The sequence below is a fragment of the Stigmatopora nigra genome, chromosome 14 (assembly GCF_051989575.1).
Source record: "Stigmatopora nigra isolate UIUO_SnigA chromosome 14, RoL_Snig_1.1, whole genome shotgun sequence".
NCBI lineage: Eukaryota > Metazoa > Chordata > Actinopteri > Syngnathiformes > Syngnathidae > Stigmatopora > Stigmatopora nigra.
This window is the reverse complement of record NC_135521.1, coordinates 11,047,451-11,069,506: the sequence shown is the minus strand read 5'-3', so window position 1 is coordinate 11,069,506 and position 22,056 is coordinate 11,047,451. Positions and strand designations below refer to the sequence as shown.

The 22,056-nt window shown below is 36.1% G+C and overlaps 2 protein-coding genes across 4 annotated transcripts in view; one reads left to right on the top strand and one right to left on the bottom strand.

The window, feature by feature from the left end:
• The window catches only part of hmmr (hyaluronan-mediated motility receptor (RHAMM)), a 40,128-nt gene extending 18,153 nt beyond the window's left edge, over window positions 1-21,975 (bottom strand). Inside the window, exons 1-22 of one of the 3 annotated variants that reach the window (XM_077733431.1) lie at window positions 21,831-21,975; window positions 21,267-21,365; window positions 21,094-21,176; window positions 20,733-20,810; window positions 20,391-20,579; window positions 20,198-20,284; window positions 19,989-20,100; window positions 19,833-19,898; window positions 19,559-19,632; window positions 19,416-19,486; window positions 18,963-19,330; window positions 18,735-18,883; window positions 18,388-18,602; window positions 17,259-17,375; window positions 17,048-17,191; window positions 16,260-16,973; window positions 16,105-16,177; window positions 15,691-15,867; window positions 15,240-15,402; window positions 7,493-7,649; window positions 6,331-6,477; window positions 2,390-2,466 (exon numbers count right to left, since the gene is read on the bottom strand). In XM_077733431.1, the coding sequence (XP_077589557.1) occupies window positions 7,642-7,649; window positions 15,240-15,402; window positions 15,691-15,867; window positions 16,105-16,177; window positions 16,260-16,973; window positions 17,048-17,191; window positions 17,259-17,375; window positions 18,388-18,602; window positions 18,735-18,883; window positions 18,963-19,330; window positions 19,416-19,486; window positions 19,559-19,632; window positions 19,833-19,898; window positions 19,989-20,100; window positions 20,198-20,284; window positions 20,391-20,579; window positions 20,733-20,810; window positions 21,094-21,176; window positions 21,267-21,365; window positions 21,831-21,876 (3,033 nt within the window). In that variant the 5' untranslated portion in view covers window positions 21,877-21,975 and the 3' untranslated portion in view covers window positions 2,390-2,466; window positions 6,331-6,477; window positions 7,493-7,641. Of the gene's footprint in view, window positions 1-2,389; window positions 2,467-6,330; window positions 6,478-7,492; window positions 7,650-14,632; window positions 15,403-15,690; window positions 15,868-16,104; window positions 16,178-16,259; window positions 16,974-17,047; window positions 17,192-17,258; window positions 17,376-18,387; window positions 18,603-18,734; window positions 18,884-18,962; window positions 19,331-19,415; window positions 19,487-19,558; window positions 19,633-19,832; window positions 19,899-19,988; window positions 20,101-20,197; window positions 20,285-20,390; window positions 20,580-20,732; window positions 20,811-21,093; window positions 21,177-21,266; window positions 21,366-21,830 lie in introns of those variants that run through there. The other 2 variants (XM_077733429.1, XM_077733430.1) reach the window with 2 other exon arrangements.
• On the top strand, window positions 11,275-14,443 carry LOC144207444 (insulin-like). Its single transcript, XM_077732923.1, has 4 exons — window positions 11,275-11,496; window positions 11,585-11,616; window positions 13,297-13,497; window positions 14,227-14,443. Exons 3-4 carry the CDS (start codon window positions 13,308-13,310, stop codon window positions 14,370-14,372), a joined length of 336 nt encoding a protein of 111 aa, XP_077589049.1. The 5' UTR covers window positions 11,275-11,496; window positions 11,585-11,616; window positions 13,297-13,307; the 3' UTR covers window positions 14,373-14,443.
• Window positions 21,976-22,056: the final 81 nt, after the last annotated feature.

The window sequence follows — 22,056 nt, the reverse complement described above, 5'->3', positions numbered from 1 at the left end:
CAAAAAAAAATAATGTATACATCCTGCCTTTCTAAACAGCTGACTATGACAAAAGTAAAAACTGATTCATTTTCACACCACATATCCTCACCTTTACCAAACACTGCATGATTAATTTACATAATCCTCTCTTCATCAAAAGCAATTATGCTTTTGAAAAATCCATTTTAATTCACTACTTTATTTCTCTCTACTCTTCGATTATTTATCTTCCAAAAAAATGTATATTCATTTGACCCTTTAGGACTTAAATCCTTGCAATGAATAAGAAAAAGAAGCATCCACTAATACAATTACTTGGCAAGATGTATCGATTTCCACTGTCCCACATGTTAATATAGACAATGGTTATCCATTTATCCAGTAATCTGTCTGAACAAAGGGTGGCGAGCTGAAGCGGACAAGGGCTGACACACTGTAGTGTGCACATTTTCTCAACTAGTGAATCAATGGCGGATGGAACTGGGAGGGGGGGTGGGGGGGGGGTTAGCAACATAAAAAAATGCCCAAGACCTCTAGAAGAGCAGCAGTGCCACCTACTGCTGCTGTACTCTGACCTGTTGACAGACTTTGACATCACAGCATCAAATTTTAGCAAGTAGAAAACTGGCCTTGCTAAACAATGTGTTTTCCAGTTAAGAGAGACACCCACAAATCCAGCTGTTGTGTATTGCTAAAAGAAATGAGTATATGTTTATAGTAACCCGGATTTTTGGGCAAGCTGGCAATGATAAGTAGAACTGAGAGATTTAATAAAGATTTTTTTTTCTCCCCTTAACCAGCTCTCAAGGTGAATGCCTGAGCTATAAAAGCAATCTGCTGGCAGATTGAGGAGAATATTTCTCATAACTGTGTTACATATTTTCGAGTTAACCTTTACATAATGCTTTTCATATTTTCCACTGCCTTGACAAAATATAATTAGTAATATTCAATTCTGTCTCTGCCTGACTGCTTGTATACAAATGGCATTAGTTTTGCCTTGTTAAGAATGTCTTTTCTTCACCAGTAAACTACACTGTTCTCTAAAACAATGTCATTATATTGATGATTCAATTATATTTGACTCTTGGAAGTAGTTGTTGTAGTTAGTCTGTTAAAATCTTATTCATAAAATGAAATTATGAAAGGAATTGCACAATTGAAGAATATATATATTGAGTCATATATTAAATGTTGCCTATTATACTAATGTTCTGCATCTAAAACTACATTTAAGTACTTACATGCCTAATTTTATACTGTGAACTCAGTGTTATAGGTCATTGAAAATGTTCTTTTTGGAAGTTAATCATGTATTCCTGTCTTTCTTCATCCAATTCTCTTCAAAGATTGTGGACAAAACAATCCAATATTCTTTGAAAATTAGATGAACAAATTCATGTGTGCAGCACTGAATCCATCATCCAATTTTTTTTTTAATTTACAAAGCAAATATGTCTCATTTTGAATGTTTTTTTGGGGAATAAGTGATGAAATGCAGACCAACCTCTGCATGTTTGATTTGTATGGCAAGTTGATTTTAAAATGTCCAAAGTCTATTTCCTTGATGTTAGTTTAGGTAAATGTCTACAACACGTCATACATCTTAATCAACAACAATAATGCGATTACCTCCAAATCCTCGAAGCATTTTGGATGTTTACATGGGTGTGTCATCATAATACACTCAAATCAGTAAGATATATTGAGCTTATCTCCAGTTTTGGCATCTGTTCATTCTGCCCTAACCGAGTAATACTTAATGGAAGCAATTGATGTTGTAAACAGTGATTTAACTGCAAAGATGTTCATCCTACTTAAATGTTTTACTACACAGCACATGTTAAGTAGAGGCTGTATTATATAAGTGTATGGCACAAACTAGATGTTCTTTTCTGCCTACTTATTTTTCATCCAAAACATTGAGTAGCCTTTTGGGTATTTTAGGGAGACCTAAAATCCCAAAACATCATCTTAAACATCACTTAAATATATGAAAAGGCCGTGCCTAGAACAGCAAGGTACTAAATAACTCCTTAGTCATTCACTGTAAGTCTTTTCTTAAGAAACTCGGATATTCACTTTAATTTAGTTAGAACCAGTACAACGTCATTGACATCTTCAGACTCCAAAGAGATAATTATTGCACGTCAAGGTAATTGTACTTTTCCAAGCATATGCTTATCACTGTAGAAATGTTCTATTTACAGCCAGATGAAAGGGTTAACTTCCAAAGTCAAGGACTCACCAGCTGTCAATGACTTTTCAATTCTGCTTGCTGTGCAAATAGAAAAACTTGGAGCACCTTCTTCTTGTCGTTAACTTATAAGTAATAATCATCTCACTTTCATGTGGGGAGACACAACCTTGACATCGGCTGATAACCAAAAAAGGAAGGATCACTCACCTTGGACAGAGAAGAATTTGAGAAGATGAATTGTGGGCCATTGTCACTGATGTCTTCAATGTAGATCTCCATGTGTCCTAAATTCAGAAGGAATTAGGGTTAACGTTAGAATTTAGGTTTTGGGTTATGTGTTCTGAAACAGGAAAATACAGAATACATCAACAGTAAATCAAATAAATTACTGCCCTTTGCCAAGTAAGATTTTTAGAACACTAATCACATCTTAACTGTTTTATTCCTAATCAAAATGCTGATAATGTTATAGACTAAATCATAATGCAACTGTACATCACTCTCTCAAAATTTAAGATGATTTATAGCTTGTCCAAAGCAATTCTATAAGCTTTTAAAATGTTGCTTCTTTTCCACCTGCTGAGGATGGCCTTCCAGCAATTCTTTACTATTTTCTGACAACACAGCCTGGCAGTCACCATCATTCATGCCTTTTGTTGTTTCAATCGACTATTATGTTCACTATATATTGTGGAGACAGTCTTGTTCTCATTGTCAAGTGCACAGTGTGCCACTGTGTTCAACCAGATGAGTCACATCCTGCACAAAAGCTCTATAAGGCACACTGTTTCTTTTCAGCATCAGACACTGTTTCTGGACTCCATAACTCAACTTGATTGCTTGGGGGAAGGCAAAGTGTTGTTCTTGCACGCGCACCTGTCTACACATTGTTAGAAAGTGACATACTGTACTGTAATATTCTAACTAGTTATGACAGTGCATAGTTCTCATAACTAATTTGTACTCTATTTTGATAACACTGATAAATGATACATATAATGATAATAAACTCAACAATAGCCTAGTGGAACACTAAATTGTCTCTGGTTATGAGTGTGGTCACAAATGTTTGTTTATCTCCTTATGCCATGTGATTGGCTGGTAACCAATTCATGGTGTCCCCTGCCTATTGCTCATAGTTGGCTGAGATAGGCTCCAGCTCGCCTGCGACCTTGTTAGGATAAGTGGACCGGAAAATGAATGAATGAGTAAATTAACTTAGAACAAACAGTGTTCATAAGAGTAAACTACTCTCAATTTGAAATTTTAATTGAAAAGATGGCACACTATAAATAAAAGTATGACTGTGCCCTGATGTATCTAAATGAGTTCCATTGTTGTTGCAGTCTTGTAAATGTCACAACCATGATTGCATGGATTTTTAACGAATTAAAGAAAATCTTCCAATTGTGTGTTTTTGTCAACATGAAATGACTTTGTTATTTAGTCCACTGGCTTTGTCTCTTGCTTGACAATTTGAGGGTAAGACAAGTGAACATTCTGTATATTTTGTGCCATATTGTGCCCAAGAGACACCTCAGACAATTGTATTTCCATTGGGAGGGTTGAAAACTCTTTCAAGAATTGTCCGAACTGGATTCTGTATACATTCTTTGAAGTTTACTGGAGAAAATAGCTTTAATGGATCCCGAGGGCATCACTGTGCTCGTGTCTGGCATCACCGTCATCCGGAGTCGCTCTGGACATCAAACATCAGCATTTTCTTCAAATGTAGTTTTGATATTTTATTTAACATTCAGCACCATAATCAAGCATCTTGGGATCAGCAACAATAACAAACACAAATGTTAAAAAGGACATAAATTAAAATGTTACTCGACAGACTTGTGCCCAAGGCAAACAGTCCTAATATGGATAAGAACCAACTTAACAGTTTTCCTGTTTTCCTCCTTCGGATAAATGTTTTAATCACACTGAAATACGAGAATTAAAAGAAAAATCAACATGTAAATATCCCTCCACCTCCATAGAACCATGCAGTGCGCTTTGCAGGACCATGGAGAGCGTCCCAACTCAACCTGAGTGGTGGAAAGGGATTGCCAACTTTCAGGACCTTGGAGAGTGCTATATGCATTCTTACATTAAGAATGAAACTGATGTCAACAGAGGCGGAATGGAATGGCGTTCCACATAAGTTTAAGATGTTTCTTTTGAAAGAAAAATGTGCTACTAAACAGCTATATCTCAACAAAGCATTTAAGGATTCCTGCTTTCTGTGTCCTTAAAAAACACTGGTTGTCAGCTGTATCCATGAAAGTATTCAGAAAATATCTTACAAAATCTGTATTGATTCTATGAATAAGTATCAATGTAACAAAATGTATACTGTTGTGTTTATAGATAAATCCTGCTAGTGTTTGTAATACTTATGTAAGTCTTGATCAAAACTCTTCTATATGTGGGCACAGCTCTTGTGAAGACCACTTAACAAATGTGTTCAATATAAATACTGTACGTATATAAAATTTAAGAGCATATTTGTAGATTTTCTTGTCATTCACACCTTATGTGGTACATAATATTCTCAAAAGATGAAGTGGTAAACATACTGCATTAAAAAGTGACTGTTACAGTGCTGGAAAAAAAAGATGCTTTACTCTTCCTCCTACCATTTTCTTTGACATCTTTTTCGACCTCGTATTGACAGTTTCCATTAGCAGCTACCAAATGCAAGAAAGAGTGAAGCGGCTTGCAAAAAAAAAAGTCCAAGAGTAAGACGACATAATGGCTACTGACATTGACAGAAATCCCAACAATAGCCGTGTTTCGGCATCGGGTCCATGGGATCATACACTCGCTTATTTGTCTGTCTCCATTTTATTTATTTTTTTATCTCACATCCTTATCCAGCTTTTTCTTCTTTCCTTCAATCATGCTATGACACTTAGCTTGAATAAAGTAGTATCTACACATCTGCACTTCAAACCTTGGCTAAGCTTACATCGACTCTCTGGCATGTTTTTTTTTTCCTCACAAGATAGACTTTCAGTCACGCTTTTTTTTTCATATACTTTACTCAATATAGTAGTAAATTACTAATAAAAATAGATATTGAGACACAAATGAACAGCAAACCAACACTAAAAGTGTCAATAATATCATTGGCATTTTGCACTGCGCGTTATAATAGAACAAAGCAACTTTTTTTGGTACATATTTAAAAAAAGTAACATAAAAAATGTGAATTTCATTGTGGACTAGATAAAAAAAAACTGTCAATGGTCTAACAATGCAATATATCAGCCCAAATTAGATATAAAAAAATACTCTTGGCAAACCATGCTCTCACAAATCAAAACTACTTAAGAAAAGAATACCACTAACATCTTCTGTAGTTTTATCTATCAATTCCCTCAGCGATAGATTACCCAAAGCCTTTATTTTATTGACATTAACATTTTCAAAATGCCAACTGCTTTGTGTAACACTTGTTGAATTACACTGACACCCACAGTGCTGATTAAATGTACTGTTTTGGAATAAAATACAGCCTTTATGAAAGGAAAGTGAGCAAGTCAGAAAGGCCAGGCTCACACTGCATGTGTATGACACCTTAATTGCATCAATGATTATCTCTCCACATTATGCTTTTCCTTCTCATATTTATCGTTGTGTCCAATTTTCATTATGCCCTTCATTAAGGAGCATAAATAACTTGCATAAATGTGCCGGCACACCGTGACACACCCAATAACGCTGCCAAGTGATATTCATCTTACTCCCAGTGAGACGACATTACCTTGCTGAATTATATCTATTAGTTGCCATAGGACCCTCCCACTCAATCAAGACAGCAGTCCTCATATGGCAGCTTTAGCTTTCTAAGCTTTATTGCATCTTCTTTACCCAACACGTAACATTAATCGCCTTAATGGCCACCATGACCTCTTTCACCATGTTTCATAAAATAAAAATATGAATAAAGTCCATTACAGTCTCTATTGTGGATAGTCAATGTGATAAATGTGTTAGTTGTATCAGATGGATTGGCTTTGTGTGAACTCTCAGATTGCGTTAAATTGTTCTCAGTTTTTGCATCAACATTAATTCAATTTCTGTACCACTTATCCTCACGAGGGTTGTTGGCTAATTTCATTTGCATAATGATATTAAGATGAAATACATACCTGTGTACTTAATTGGTAGAGCAGGTTGTTCAGTGGCCAAAAGGTCGGTGGCTTTATTAAATTCCCATTCAGCTTTTCTGGTATCGAAGTGGTTGGTGGTTGGAATTCCCATTCACATTGTCAAAGAGTCCTTTTATATTTCCGTATCTGTTTAAAAAAAGAATAATATGGGATCCATGTGAAGATATGCAGGAAAAAAAAGATAGATGTGTGCATCTTAGAATGACATGATCAAACCAAATGCACATTCCAAGCAAATTATCATCCAGCCTTCTTCCATCATCAATGAATAACATCATTTAGTTCTGTATCGAATTAAATTAATTAAGAGATCAAGGCCTATTTGAATAAACAAATGTCTTATTTTTTTTCTCCCCAGAAACATTTAGTCGTTGGTTTTATTCAACACTTTCTTCATTCTTTTCATGTGGCAACTTAAAAGTAAAGTCATGCAAAGAATTGATGTCTCCTTTTATTTGCTTCAACGATGCACAAAATACATCTACATGCATTAATGGTTAATATTACTTTTAAATGAGCGTCAAAAACATTTTGTTGTTCACGGGGAGTACAACTACAAAGTGTTTTGTGTTGAAGCGCAGCAATGATAAATTAGATTATGCTTAATGAAAAACACCATCACTTTATACAATTTAAAGTCTTCTCTTTAAATTTGTAATTTCAGTATCCTGCATTGCCCTTGAAATGTTTAAACTAGGATTGTTGAAGGAATCAATTTTAGATATCAACGAACAACGGCGCACAGAGTTCCCTAGACACATGTCCTTAATTCTAAAATGAACAAGCTTTTACAAGCTCATATTTCAAAATTGAAGTGGAGAGGACCATGAAAAGAGCCTAGGTTGACTTCTAACAATGTTTAAATGCATTTCCTCTTTAACAGCAAAAATAAGGTAGTATTAAAGATACAAAGATTACTTCTAAACTCAATTAAATACAATGTTATCATAACATATGCAATTCAATGCAGTAGATGAAGAAAATCATACCCCCTCATGTTTTTGTTATACAATATAATGCACAATGTTTTGGAAAAACTGTTTTCCAGCCAAGTTGCATCATGCATCTATTTTGCTTTTTTTAGGATTAGGCCACTACACCAAGTCACTATGCAATTTAAGCTTAGTTGATTGATTCTGACCTTTTCTTTGACTGTTTCTGCTCTGCACAATCTCCATGTAACAGCCTCCCTTCTTCCTCTTTAACAAGCACCTTCCGGTTAAGCTTCCTCATATGTCTGCCTGTCAATCTTCTTTCTCGATACTCAATCATTAGGCGGAAGAAGCAGACTCACCACCCTATCGATTGATTAAAAAAAAGCACAAATACACACACAAGTGAGCAGGTTGTGGAAAGACAAATCTTCTTTCCCCAGAAGTTCACTCGAAACCAAATTGTTCAATAACATTGAAGTCCTTTAGACAGCTTTTTAGAAGAATAAATAAATAAAATGTATAACAGAGGATGCCTCAAATCTGATTAGTTAACGTTTGAGAATATGAATAAGTTCCAGTCATTATTCTATCCATGCTTCCAATGTATTCTGTTGAAAATCTAAATGATGCCAATAGACGAGGTAGCTCCTCTTACTGATGAGCTGTCAATCTCAAGGAAGACACAAACTCAAAGAGAAACTTTCAAACAAGGCTCAAAGCCAGCAATTAACTTTTTTTGTGGTGATACAGCAGATCTCCTCTAGTTTTACAGTATTTTCAAGCCTATTAAAATCTAACATGCCTCTGTCCTTCCGTCATGCGATTCCTACCTCACGAGAGATAGTCACTTTTTTACCATGTAGTCATGTTCTCAACTGTCAAGATGTGCTCTTTGACCTAACCTGTCAAATCCCTATCTGTTCGCACATCATTCTGTGATTTAATTTAATTTAAAATGTCCGTTACTGATAGTTGCATGTGTGAACTATTATATTTGCGCATGTGCTTTGCAAAGGTCCTGTCAGATGTGTACAAAGTGGGTCATGGCAGAGGTTAGTACTGCGTTAGTGACTGTCACTGTCGGGGAACGAGAGAGCAAAGAACCTTGGTGGCGCTCCCCCCGACTCATTCACAATCACACACAGGTGCTTTATGGAATTGGTGACGTTCCGTCATGGATAGAAGCCAACAGGCCATGACTCACATAAAGGGCAATGTCTGGAACAGACAGAAGCGTCCAAGCTGTCTTTTGCTTGTTCGCTCCCACATGCATAGGAAGGACAATGTTTGCATAAATCAGGAGGACACTTGACCTGGTAGATTCCAAAAACTCTTTTGCCCTTCTCTTTTTAACACAAGTTCATCTTTTTTTTTTTGCTCAATTTTTTGATTAAGTTCTTTTAATAGCACTGATTGAGAATGAATCTTTATGGAGCAATCCAGTTCTTGGAGCGGAAAACTCTAATTACTTTTCTCCTCTCATGGTTCAGTCATTCCAATAAAAAAGTAGTGATCCAAGCTGTTGGGTGCCACGTCACTCCCAGTGATTCATTTTTTTTCTCATGTTCAAAGTCTTTTCAGTTTTCTCCCTCCGAGTGTCGTGGATAATTACGGCAAAAATAAAGAGGCTGTAAAAGCTGATTAACTACATATCCGGAAGCTGAACTCTTCATTCCCTTTAAATGCAGAAGAAGAGAAGCAGGCAAGTTATGTAACTTCCACCTCGGGGACCCAGCCGACTTTCTACCCAACTTTGCCTCTGCCTCGTTCGTGTCTGGGCCGTCTGAGGCTAGAAAATGTGGCTTTTTGATGTGCGTGTTTGAAGCCGACGCTACGGCAGGGGCAAGGAGGAAGCGGCTGTTGTTCACAGCTCGCAGTGCTCAGCTGCTCTCCCTCGAGGAAGGAGCTTCAAAGCATGGCAAAGTTCGACCTTTCCTGGATTCGCATTTAACACCTTTTTTTAAAGCCCAGTGCCAAAGTGACGGATAGCTTCCAAGCTTTTACTTTTACCTAATACCCAAAGGACCCAACATTTATTTGTGATAATTTGACATACCTGCCCTCTCTTTACTCTTATTCATCACCTAGTCTCAAAGAATGCCTAATTACAATAATATGTTATTATTTCAAGTGGTAATCATATCAATTCTCTATTATTGTATAAATTCCATCTGTCCATGACTCACGAGAATTCTCAAATCTATTTCAGATGCATACATAAGAAGAAACAGGATTAAAAAAATGAGCCTATTTATACATGTTCTCTTTGTAGTATTAGTAAATGAAATTAAATCACTGTACATTTACTGAAGAGAAGGAGATATAAGTGTAAATTAATTCAGGTGCTCATGTTGAAGGAAAATAGAGTATGTTTGCCCCAGGCACCTGTGAGTTTTCCTCCGGCTTGTTTACACACAAAAAATCTTCCATCAGCTAAAATGCAGACAAATGGGATATTTTGTTTTAATATTGCTATTATTTTATGTGCCAGTGATGGCTAAAAATCAAGTATTAGCCTAAAATTATGATCTATAGCAACCATTGGGAATTGTCGTATGAAAATAGTTGAGAAGAATTAAGAAGTTTGAATGTATTGCACATATTTACATGATTTTGCAAATTGCCCTTTTTGTTTTTTTTGTTGACCAAAAAAAAATGGCAATTGTCATTTTAGCTGTGCTCCAAAAAAATCATTTTGTTGTTGTAATGTAGAATTCAATAGAAATTTTACTATTTAAAGAACTGATGTTAACTTCTCAAGGTGATTGTACAGCTGGTGAATACATATAACCTTCATCTGATATAAAGAGCTAAAAGGGAGTGAAGCATATTTATAGAAGCTACATTATTCCATCTGATCTGGGACAGTTGAACTAATGCTCAACATGCAAATATATTTCCTGAAGCAAAACCACTAGGAAAAAGACTAATGGGAGTGTTAATGCAGATGTTTATAAATGTATCCAAGGAGGATTTATTTTTTAGCAGGTCTGGAATCAGGCAATCTTTAGGTCATACTGCATAACAAAAAAAATCATTTAGGATTTCACATACCACAATAGATCAAATTAATGAGAACTTGAAGTAATTATATTCCATTGTCTATTAATCATTGTTATTGTCCACTTGTTTTAATGACCTGTATCTTCTCTAATTCAATTGCAGATGTTGTTTTACAAGGCATATTACTAGCAACCAAGGTAAAAAATGCTCATATAAAAAGATGGAAAGAAGTGATTGTAAGCAGTAATGTCTCCAACTTACTGAGTCATCCTCAGATATAAAATTATATTATGTGTGACCTCTCGTTTAAATCTGGCCAACCCTCAGAAAAGCACTCTGAAATTAAAGAAAACAGCTGCTACACATGACAAGAGACAGATTCTAAGTCATTAATAACTTTTATAGAAGAAACGTGTAATAAATCTGATCATGGCTATTCAGCACATATCAGATATACCACGTATTTTTATTATCTACAGTTGGTTTAAAAGACCACCAATGATAAGAATCACTCATTACTGATACTATATTGTCACCATATGTGGTTGAAACTAGACTTAAAAGTAATTTTGGACAATTTTGATGAGGACTTAGACCTTACAATAGAAGGAGCAACAACTAAAATGTTGGAAGACAAAAATGATATTGTAATATTGTTGTGATTGGCCAAGCCTTAAAAATTGAGACATTTAGGGATGTTTTGTGGAAATAGTCTTTTCGCTGTCGATATCTTTCAAGCTACAAAATGGTATCTCTGACAAATAACATCTGTAAATAAATATGCGATTCCTTATGTTAGGTACAATACTACCATAAAAATGTCAGACAGATGCCAACTTTTGGTTTTAATTTCCATCATCATGATAGGTTTTTTTCTCAGGGCATACACAAACTATCTATACCACTAGTGGTCACTACTCATCCAGAAAATCCTTTAATCTACTACCCAACGTGATCAGCGAACGTGACATATGGTGTTTGTCTGTCACCCAGTGAACTCTACCTATCAGACTATCACACAGCAGGTGTGCAGATTCGCTCTCGGGATGTCTTCAACTTTGTCTGACTGCTGTGGTATGGTCATATAGAGTAAATGACTTAGTGTTACAAAAAAGGTAAATCAGGATATTTGAAAGGTCAAGGTGTTAATAAGAGGACTGGAGTATCACACCCATGATGACAAAGGCCAGGTGCACGTGGTGATACTGTATGTCTTGGAAATGTAGCCAAGTAGAGATGTTCTCTGTACTTGTATAACCCAATAGCTCTACTCCCATTTCATCTGCAACGACCAGCTGCTCTGCAACAACTGAGGCCTCAAAAAGAGGTAAGCATTTTTTTCTTGTGCTCGCTAAAGACTTTAACTTTAACTAATAACCATGTAAAAAAAATAATCAGAATGAAATTAATGAGCAGAGCAGGCAGATCTATTATTCGGCCCGTCCACTTGTGCCAAGACCCTGGCATAAAGCCAGCCGTGGATAGAGAACTGGTAGGCCAGATAGAGCTAAATGTCGTAATGCCGGGTACTGGTGCATTGTTAAAAATTACTGTTATAATGATTCATGTCCAAGCCAATAATCTGCAGTACATTATAAAACATCCACAAAAGACTTGCATAGTTTTTTAAATGACTGCTAAATGTGTTCACCTTGAAAGAGAAGCTGCTACTTGAAAACTGTAATATTCATTACAAAAAATGGTTTAATTAATGACACTGATAACAATTCTGCATCAATGGGAATCTCACAAAAGCACCAAGGCAAGGATTGACCTTGAGAATATACTGACAATATCTTCAATGATTTTGGAACACAGGCCATCCCTTCATTTATCATCAGTCCCAACTCAAAATTTAAGATAAAGCCCATTTAATCAATACTATAGTTAATGTCCTGTTTACAGACATAATTAATTAAACGTCCATCCGAAATCTAGGGTCGTCAAAATAATTATTATACATTTTTGTTTTTATCTAATGTTCATCGCTCAGTATTCAGCCTTTTATCAGTCAAATTTTAATTTCGTTTGTGGATTCCAAGAATGACTAAATTTAATATACATGTTGTTAAACATTTGGAGATAAGTGATATATACATGGAAGATGTGTACAAAATGTGATTTCAAATGGATTGTAGTCTCCATTGTTTGAATGTGTAATGACCTTTTCCACCTGAAAGCAGGTTCAATATGCTAAATTCAACTCTGATAAGAGCCAGTAATCCTGAACCGGTCGACCTGTCTCCAGGGTTCATACTAGGGTAGAGAAATGTTAAGCATGTTGGATCATTCCCAGTATTATCCTCAAACAAGGTAATAGGCAGTTGGAGCTGAAGATTTAGGCGTTTTCTTTTTCATTTCATTTTGGCATGAGCCTTGCGTTCTTGTATATTACAATTTGCATCTTTGACTATGTTCACACTGCAGGGTCTAATGCCCAAAATATATTTTATGTCAAATTTAATACTTTTTATGTACTGCAGTTCTTCGCACCGTAGGACAAATGAAACAGTGACTGCTCTGTTTATTAATTCATCAGTTTCAAAAACATGTTATTGTTACTAATGATAGTTTTTAGGTTATTTTAGGTGTAGACAGTCTCTAAAATAGACTGTTTAACAGAGTACCACTATAATCCAGTCAGGTTGAGTCTGTCTGGATCATGTTTTGACATATTTTATCTTTGTCTCATTTGTGAAAGGTTTGAGGTCAAAGGTATTTTAAACATTTGAAATACACTTTAGTCAAAAAGTGTACTTCTTAAAACTAAGTGACCTATGACTAAACTATCAATTCAATTGAGATTTTTTCTTCTTTACCAACAAAGGAACAAGGTCAAGAAACAAGGTGTAAAAAAGTTATTTTAGCTGAATAAGTGTAATTTTAAAATGTCCTTTTTGTATCCATCTATATGATAGTGTCTCAATTTTAATAAGTTACTAGTTAAGCAGAATTCCCTAGAAGCATCTAACAGAGATGTTCTCACATGCAGTGTTTTCTTCATCAGGTCCCCATTCTATGGCCAATGCACCATGGGTGTTGTCCATCCTGTTTCTACTGGTGTTCCCTGTTCCATGGGTCTCCCCTGCATCCACCCAACACCTCTGTGGCTCTCACCTTGTGGACGCTCTGTACTTTGTATGTGGAGAGAGGGGTTTTTTCCACAGTCCGAAACGAATTCACAAGCGGGATCTGGAAAACTTACTCCGTAAGGCTATTCAAAAATCCTCTGTTGTGGAAGTCTTGGATATATATGTGTGGGTTTTTCACCTTTAATGTTATAGTTAGAAATAAAAAGTAGTGCACAGTAGAAGGGAGTTTGTTCCATCATCTCAGACTACTACTTTGGCATTTCTTCAGTCTTATTAGACTCTGTGGGAGAGGTGGAGTTGATCTCAGGTGACTTTAAGAGATAGAATACACACAGGGCGACTAGTTGGCAGCCACTCACAAGGCATACTCACTCAGCCAATTCAATTATTTGTGCTCAGTGTATCTCCTTGCAAAAAATTCTTTATAAGGTCACTTCGAAATGTACTCACAAATCTGCCAAATGATGTGAGCTGTAATAAGAGCATTCACAGTCACATCAGTTGCCAGAAGGACTTGACTATAAACATGAAATTAAGAGTCCCAGCAATTGAAAGAACTTTTTAAGTATTGTAAGGATCCATTGGTGAAAAAAATTGCCATTGGAGATCTTCCTAAACAATCATGTGATATTGTGGATGCCAGTTTTGTTAGAATCCATTGGAGGGCAACCATACCCCACCTCTCCACGAAAGAGGGCCTACAATGACTAAAAGGATTGAAGCGATCAGATTACCTAGCCAACCATTAAGGCTCCATTGAAGTGTGATGAGCCTTAATGCTCATATAAGAAGTTTGCACAGCAGGTAGACTTAACTTGGCTTTGGAAACTTTCATCACCTCTCAGGGTTCCTGTCTACAAGGGTCAGAAAAGAAAGGCAGATGTGGAGACATTTTTCCGGAGGCAAGGATTCCAAGGTGAAGAGAGGCATTGTGGAGCAGTGCTGTCATAAGCCATGCGGTATTTACCACCTGGAAGCCTACTGCAACTGACACACTAACACAAGATTCAGGACCACATGTGGGGAAAAAGATATTGTATTCCATGTTTGGCTATGTTAGAAAGATGGGAAATAAAGCTTCATGAACCATAAAACTAAGGCTCTTCTTTACAAAGATGTACTTTTTTTAGAATATAATGCAACAACGTGAATTTCTTGCAGCATTTCTACCAAAGCCCAAAATCCAACAGTGCTCTCTACTGGCGAGAAACTGTAATATATAGTAGGGCGAAAAATGCTTTGATGGCCACATAAGAGTTGAAAGACTCCTTTATTTAAAATACCGAAATATGTGCACCCAAATACATTAGAGACAAATTTCTCTCTTCCAGACACAGAGAGTACTACAACTATAAATGAAAGAACATGAACTTCACCAAATTTGTCAAAGGTTTTTGTTCAGTTTTGAATGCGTATCCATGCTATGTATTGATTTTAAATGTAGTATTTGTCCCACACTCAAATATTGAATGCATTCATACATCTACTTATTCAGCCAGTCAAATGTGATGGCATCATCTATTTATAAATAGATTAATTTAAAAAAAAGAAACAAGAAAGATTGATTTTAAAAGGGAAAAAAACTAGTGGGACACTTATATCCAAAGAGGCCGAGACACAGTATTAGAATGCAAACATCAATACCAGCTAATCCTAAGAAGTAATACGTCAATACTACATAAAATGTATTCTTCAAGATTTAGGCACGGTCTACATGCTGCAGGGTATTTCTTAAAAATCAACTTTTTTTATGGTTTTAGGCTCGGATATCCAAAACATCAAACCTAAATGTAAAAGACAAAAATCTCCACCGTTGATATTGTGGTCTAAAAGAATCTCTTTGCTGTTGACCCCTCACCTTGTTTCAGAGGTGTTGCTGACTCACTGTGTCTGTTCTCCTTATTATGTTGGAACGCTTTACTTGGATCAAATCTGCACTGAGAATCATCCTTAAGCTTTGATTTCAGGTTATTTAGATCAGTCTTCTGACGGCTTAACTGGGACTGAAGCTTCAACACCTCCTATAAAAAGTCAAGAAAAGTGAAAAGAAGTGTGTTGAAATGGGAATTTTCTGAACATTTATATTGGGCTATATTGCAAGTTAACATTTGTGCCATTAGGGGGAACTGACCTGATCTTTTTTAATTTAAGCATACATGACTGCTGCTATTGAGGATTGTTTAAAATTTCATAAATTGATTTGAAATGTGAAGTATAAAATAGCTCCTATCACCATTGGCCAAAGTAAAATAAAATAATTAAACATTTTATCGCCATTCATTTGATGTGTTGTGTGTGTGTTGTGTTACCTGTTTCAGGTTAAAATTCTCATCTTTCAGCTTTATAACATGTTTAATCTTCTGCTTCTGGTTTTGATGCCCCAGGAGATGGGCATAAGCATCTGACAGTTTATTGAGCTCCTCCTGGTTGGCTCCATTTAGATTAAGGAGTGCATTTCGCTCAGCGGCAAAGTTATTCAACTGCTCCTGGAGGTAACAGGGAAAAAAAGGTCAATTTACAAGTGCATCATTGAGAGTGAAATTATTTAGTGGATGGATAAGCAACTTTTAGTTACCAATACTCAGTACCATCACAATAATATTTAATTATCTTAAATAATCATTAAAATGCAAAATGCCCTAAGCAAGCTACAGTTCATTTGTCATATATGATTTAAAAAAAAAACAACAACTTTGGTTTAACTTGTTGGGAAAAGGACTGACCTCAAAAGGTTTTATTTTAGCAAGTAGCTCCTCATACAGTGCCCTCCAGTGTTCTGTCTCGGAACTTGAGGAACTTTAAAGAAAGAACATTTTTTGTACAGTGGAAATATATTTGGCAGCAGCACCTTTCATAAATGGTATAATAAGTATCTTACCTCTTAACCTGTGTTTCTACTTGTTTCTGGAGTTTCTTTTGCTGCTCATCCATCTCCCACTGAAGTGTGACTTTCTCTTGAGTCAGTGTGTCGACATGTTTCTGCAGGGAACGCCGCTCTTGTTGTTGGTCTTCTATTTGGTTCAGCAGACCCTCCACCTTCTCCTCCATGAGAGCCGTATGGGCCTGAAGGTTAACATACTTGTACTGAATTTCATCGAGATGAGACTGAACTTGTTTCTTCTCTTTATCTGCCACCTCTACTTGATGCTGATATGCCAGGTCTGATTGGTGTGACAGTTCAAATTGAGACTGGATCTGACTTCTTTCCTCAGTCAATCTATTGAGCTCATTTTGTAGTCTAAAAACTTCTGACCTAAGCTTTTGAATGTCCTGAGTTTCAGCCTTCAGGGCAGCTCTTTCTACTTCAAGTGCTGTTTGATAATTAATTTTCTCCTCTTTTTCTTGGAGCAATTGTTCCATTACATTTTTCTTTTCTTGGCTAACTTCCTCAAGCTGTTTCTGGGCCATTTGTTCCCTATAGTGAAGCTGAGCTTCCTTCTCCTCTTTAACTTGCTTCAATGCATTTTCATTGTCTTTTGCTTGTCTCTGTAGCTCCTGCTCCAACAAAGAGATTTTCATAGCAAGGCTCTCTTCCATAATCTGCATCTGCTGATTCTTTTGAGCGAGGCAAGCCTGTGTCTCCTGCAACACTCTTAAGTCAGACATAAAAAAAATAAATAAAAGACGAGGGAGGAAAAAAAATTGCGACCAAGGTACGGAACAAACCTTGCATTCTCCGAGGTCATTTGTTCGTCCTGATTTTTTTGTTGAATCACTTTGTCCCTTTCCTCAATCTGCTGGGTCAATTTTTGCAGCTCTTCTTTCATTTTCTTCTGGTTTTTGTCTGCTTCTTTCACAGCCTCTTTAGTACTTCATAGGACAATAGAATCTTAAACTAACAGAACACTGCAAAATAAGGCATATAAGGCAAACCAACCTTTCTAGTTCGATAGACAACTCTTCATTTTCTTCCAAGGAGCTTGTATATGCTTCTTGGAGTTCTTTCAAGGCCGACGGATGCTCCTCTTTCAACAATGAAAGTTCTTTGCTTTTACTGCAAAGGACATGTTTTGGTTACTCAAGTGTAAACTCATCAATGCACTAAACCAGCTGTGACATTATATAGATCGCAATATAGGGGTAGATAATTTATAATTGATCATTTATGCTTCAGATTAACATATTTATTGCACACAATAATAAAAAAAGGTAAAATATTCTGGTATATAACAATTATGTGGGTTTCCTATTATGTTAGTAAATATTTCAATGACCCAATATAGACATTATCAGAATTATCCATGCAAATGTTTTAGTGGAGAATAATTTTTACTTACTTTAGATATACTATTAGTCTTGTCATCTATTATATAAAAATCACATTCACTTTCAAATCAGTTTTCTACTGTGTGCAGCTACAAGGTGTCAAGAATATTTCCAGAACATTTGTCTTCATTAAGGAGATTAGGAGAGAGAAAGGATGAGGCAGCCGGTGGGACGCTAATGTTGTTATTTATCCTGTATAACAGATGTGCTACTCAGCTGGAAGCAGCGGTGTTTGCGGCAGTGGATGTCAAAAATGCTGCATTCTAGGAATTTAAACCCATGCTGAGATGAAAAATGTAGTTTATTTACAGACATGAATTGTAATAGTGTGAGTGCTAGTCACTTGAAAGTATGTGAAGCAGGTGATTTGTATTTTTTTTGCAAAATGTTACTGAAGACCAAAATGAAGATTTTAAGAGGAAATATTTGTGTTGCCAGCAAAGCCATTTTATGTGTTTTTTAAATGTAAAGCATTTGAAAACATGTTTTTACTTTTTGCAAGCATAATTTTACCTGATTTTTATACATTATCAGGCCAAAATAAAGGCTTTTGCAAGTTAATTTCGTAAAACAAATTTGTTTTTATTTCCAAGAAAATTGAATAAATTCAATGGGAGACTTAACTTAACTCAGATGTCATTTAGTATACTTTAAAATGTTCATTTGAATAAAACAAAAATGTATAGAATGACACCATCTGCTAAATTGAGAAGCTGATTAGAACTTTGATTACTACTCACCACTCGAATAGTTCCTTGGATTCACTCAGTTGTTTCTCCAGCACGATAATCTGCTGCTGAAACTGATCTTTCACTTGACTTTGTCTTCGCTCCTGTTCCTCCATGAGAGCCAGTTCTCCCAACACCTCCTCCAGCTCCTCATTTAATGTATTTAGACTCTCCTCTGACTCCTGTCTCAGTTGCTCTAGTAGTACAGTCAGAGAATGTACCAGTGCCTGAGAAGTTAAAATCAAAGGCAGGCAAAATTAGCTTCAGGAAAGGCATTCACAAATAAAGAGAATAAAATCAAAAGGGGAAAAGATGTCATACAAGTATAGCAAGGGAAAAATGATGATAATAATAATGACCTTTTCTTTCATTAGTTCCTCATTGACTGAAGCATGTTCTTTCTGGACCTGAATCAGTCTCTCATCTTCATCCCGATTAGCATCTTTCAGCAATTTGAGCTCAGTTGTCAAATCTTCTATTGTCTTGGAGCTCTCTTCTAGAATTTTGGCTAATAAACAATAATAAAAATACATAGAAATGTATTAATTAGTTTTGCTATTTTTACTGGTATAGGTGGGTCGGCATACTTTTCTCCTCTGTTGAAATCATAAACTTGTGTTCAAGATTCACAACTTTTTCATCCATCTCTCTTTCCATCTTTTGAAGGGCTTCCTGGAGCAGAGCCAAGTCGGTCAACTGCTGACTAACTGTTGCTTGGGAGTCTTGGACTTCTTGGTTTGTGAATTTTAGTTGCATCTCCAATTCACTCACTGATTTTTGCGAAGCCTTAAGCTCTAACTCTTGGCTTTTCAAGTTTTTCTCTGCCTCTAAATAATTATCTTTTAAGGATTGCATCTCATGCTGATATTTCAGCACTTCCTCCTCTTTTTGCCTAAGAGCAACCTCTGTACTTTCAAGCTTTATGCTGCATTGGTCTAGCTTGTCTTCTAAGTGTCTGCAGAAAAAGAAAAAGATTTTGTTACAGTATGGTGTTAAAATACAAAAATCTAAATCAATGCAGGGAACAATTGTTCATATACTTTGTGTTCTGCTGCTCAATATTAGAGAGAATATCCTGCTGTGCTTTCTCTTGCAACTCTAAGCGGAGATCCTTCGAAAAAAAAACAATAGTTAAATTATGTCAACAATGTACCAAGATACAATTTTTTCATCTAATGCCTACCTGAATCTGATCATTCGCCGAATCCAGATATCCCTGCACAACCTTGACTTCTGCTTTGAGTTCCGTTATCTCACCTGAAACAATATTGCAAGGGAAACATTTGTTTAATTTAATGTAATCCAATATGTTGATCAAAAATGAATAAACTAAAGGAGTAAAGCCTGTTGTCCTAATATGGCACTGCAAATAGGATATATGCAGAAATAAAAAAATAAAATAAAAACAATTTCAGTGAAGAAAAGAAGTTTAGTGCCTGTATGAGGGGTTACCTCACCGAATAATCTTTCATTCTGCTGCTCCAACTCCTCATTTTGAGCTTTCATCATTAGATGGAGGCCCTCTGCATGACACAAATATAAAATACAATTAACAAAAATATCTTAGATTTAATGAAAACATGCTTAGGTGATCTATTGCTGTAATTGCTTACCGTAGTCATTGTTTCTGTCTGTTAGAGATTTGACAGTATCCTTGGTAGCAGTTAGATCCATTTCTATCACCTTGAGGTGAGCATCAGCATTGAGCTGCAGAATATTCAGCTCCTGCACTCATACAGTACATTTTCATACATAACTGAACATTTGGCAAATGAAGGATGGTTATTTTGTAATGAGGAGAGTAGCTATAGCAAATGTATACCTTATTTTTACAGTCCAATTTGTTCCTAGCGTCCATTAACTCCATTGTCAGTGAATTGATCTTCTTTTTTGTCGTGTCAGCTGAAACCTGGAAAGAAATGTCCTTAGTAACAATGTCGAGGCAAGAAAAATGACCTCCATGACATATCTTCTTGTGACAATTTGTAAATGAGCCGCTATGTTAATAAAATCACCTTATTTTTTAAGAGCTCATTGACTTTCTTTAGTTCCGCCTTCTGTCTTTCAAGGGAGGTGATGTTGGCAGATAGGCCAGTCTTTTCCCTAACTGCCGCCAAAAGTTTGGCTTCCAACTTTTTTAGGTCTTCTTCAAGAGAGAACAACCGACGATCCTGCTCGCCTCGCTGCTGCACGAGTAAGCGGATCTACAAGGGGAAAATCGATTTTATTATAAAATATATAGTCTATAAATACCAGGAGTTGCAAACTTGCAGGGTAGCATTCTTTTGAAGCATTTATCATATCCAAGTCATTTTGAATTCTGCTTTCCTTTTCCAAATTGACATAAGTGGGTGTACCTCTTTTTCCAATAGTTGATGTTGTTTCATTTTCAAGGTCATGGAAGGTTCTTTCTTTCTTGTAGTTGTACTGTCAACCTATAATACACATAGTTGAGTAAAAATATGTGCAGTTGGAGACACAATTGGACCCAAATTCGAGTCATTTTGGGGACCTGTCCATGCAGAGTCCCAATTTGGATTTAGTAATATCATTTTTAGAATAAAGAATGAAGTTTTTTCTTTCCACATTTGGAAAATGGTGTTGCTATTTAGCACAAAATGTAAACAAATCAATAAAAACATTCCTGAACTGATTCTAATCCTTAGAAAAGTTGGTGATTTATTATTAAACTGTATTGTAATGTAAACTGCAACTTACCAGACCATCAAATGAAATTGTTCTTCTAACTGGACTCATTAGAGTGACCCCAGAGGGGGATGATGGAGGCACTAAACATACACCTGATTTAAAAATATAGATAAATATGTTACATGTGCACCATTATATTAGTTCAGGAGACATGTGCCTATCAGTGAAATAATGTTACCAACCTGCTTTAGAATGTTTAAATCGATCAGATTTCTCAAAGGATGCAGGTCCTTTCGGTTCTTCAGTTTTGATGTCATAGATGCCAGGTGCAGGAGCACAACCTTTGGTAAAAATGTTCATAATTCAAAAACAATATTTCTACAAGTGGAAGGAATTTTCGCACCTAGTTTGGCAAGATCTGCCAGTATGATGTGCAAAAAAACGTTCAAATAAAAAAGGATCTCACTTCCCATTTACAGATAGTTTAAATATTATTGAATGTACCATCGGTGAAATAACTAGAAATGAACGCACTTAGTATCACGTTTAAATCAACGCAACATCGTGACACACTATCGAGTATTAAGCACGAGAATGAAGAGATCCAAACAATACTTTTTAGGGGGCAGAAGTTGTAGATTTATAACATTCAAATTCATGTTTACACTGCCGTTTTTTCATTAATGAATTCAAAGGTTTATTGTGTTTTTCATCAACCCTGATGACCCTTCCTGCAGGGTCAGGTAAACGTATATTGCTTTGTTTTAATTAACAAACATCAACATCTTTCTAGCTATTTTACTTACCGACCGCTTCGTTGAACCTTTTTAAAGGTGCTCTTGAAAAAGACATCGCAAAACACTTGTGTGTTTAGCACTTGCTTGCTGTAGATCTGCCTTAAAATTCAACAGCGAGACAACTACAACGGGCGTTTCACCGCGGAAATTTCAAATGCACTCATTTCCGTATGTGGGACCAATCCGCGTTATTTGTTTCTTGGCGTCACTCTGACAAGCCAGGAAATGGCATTCC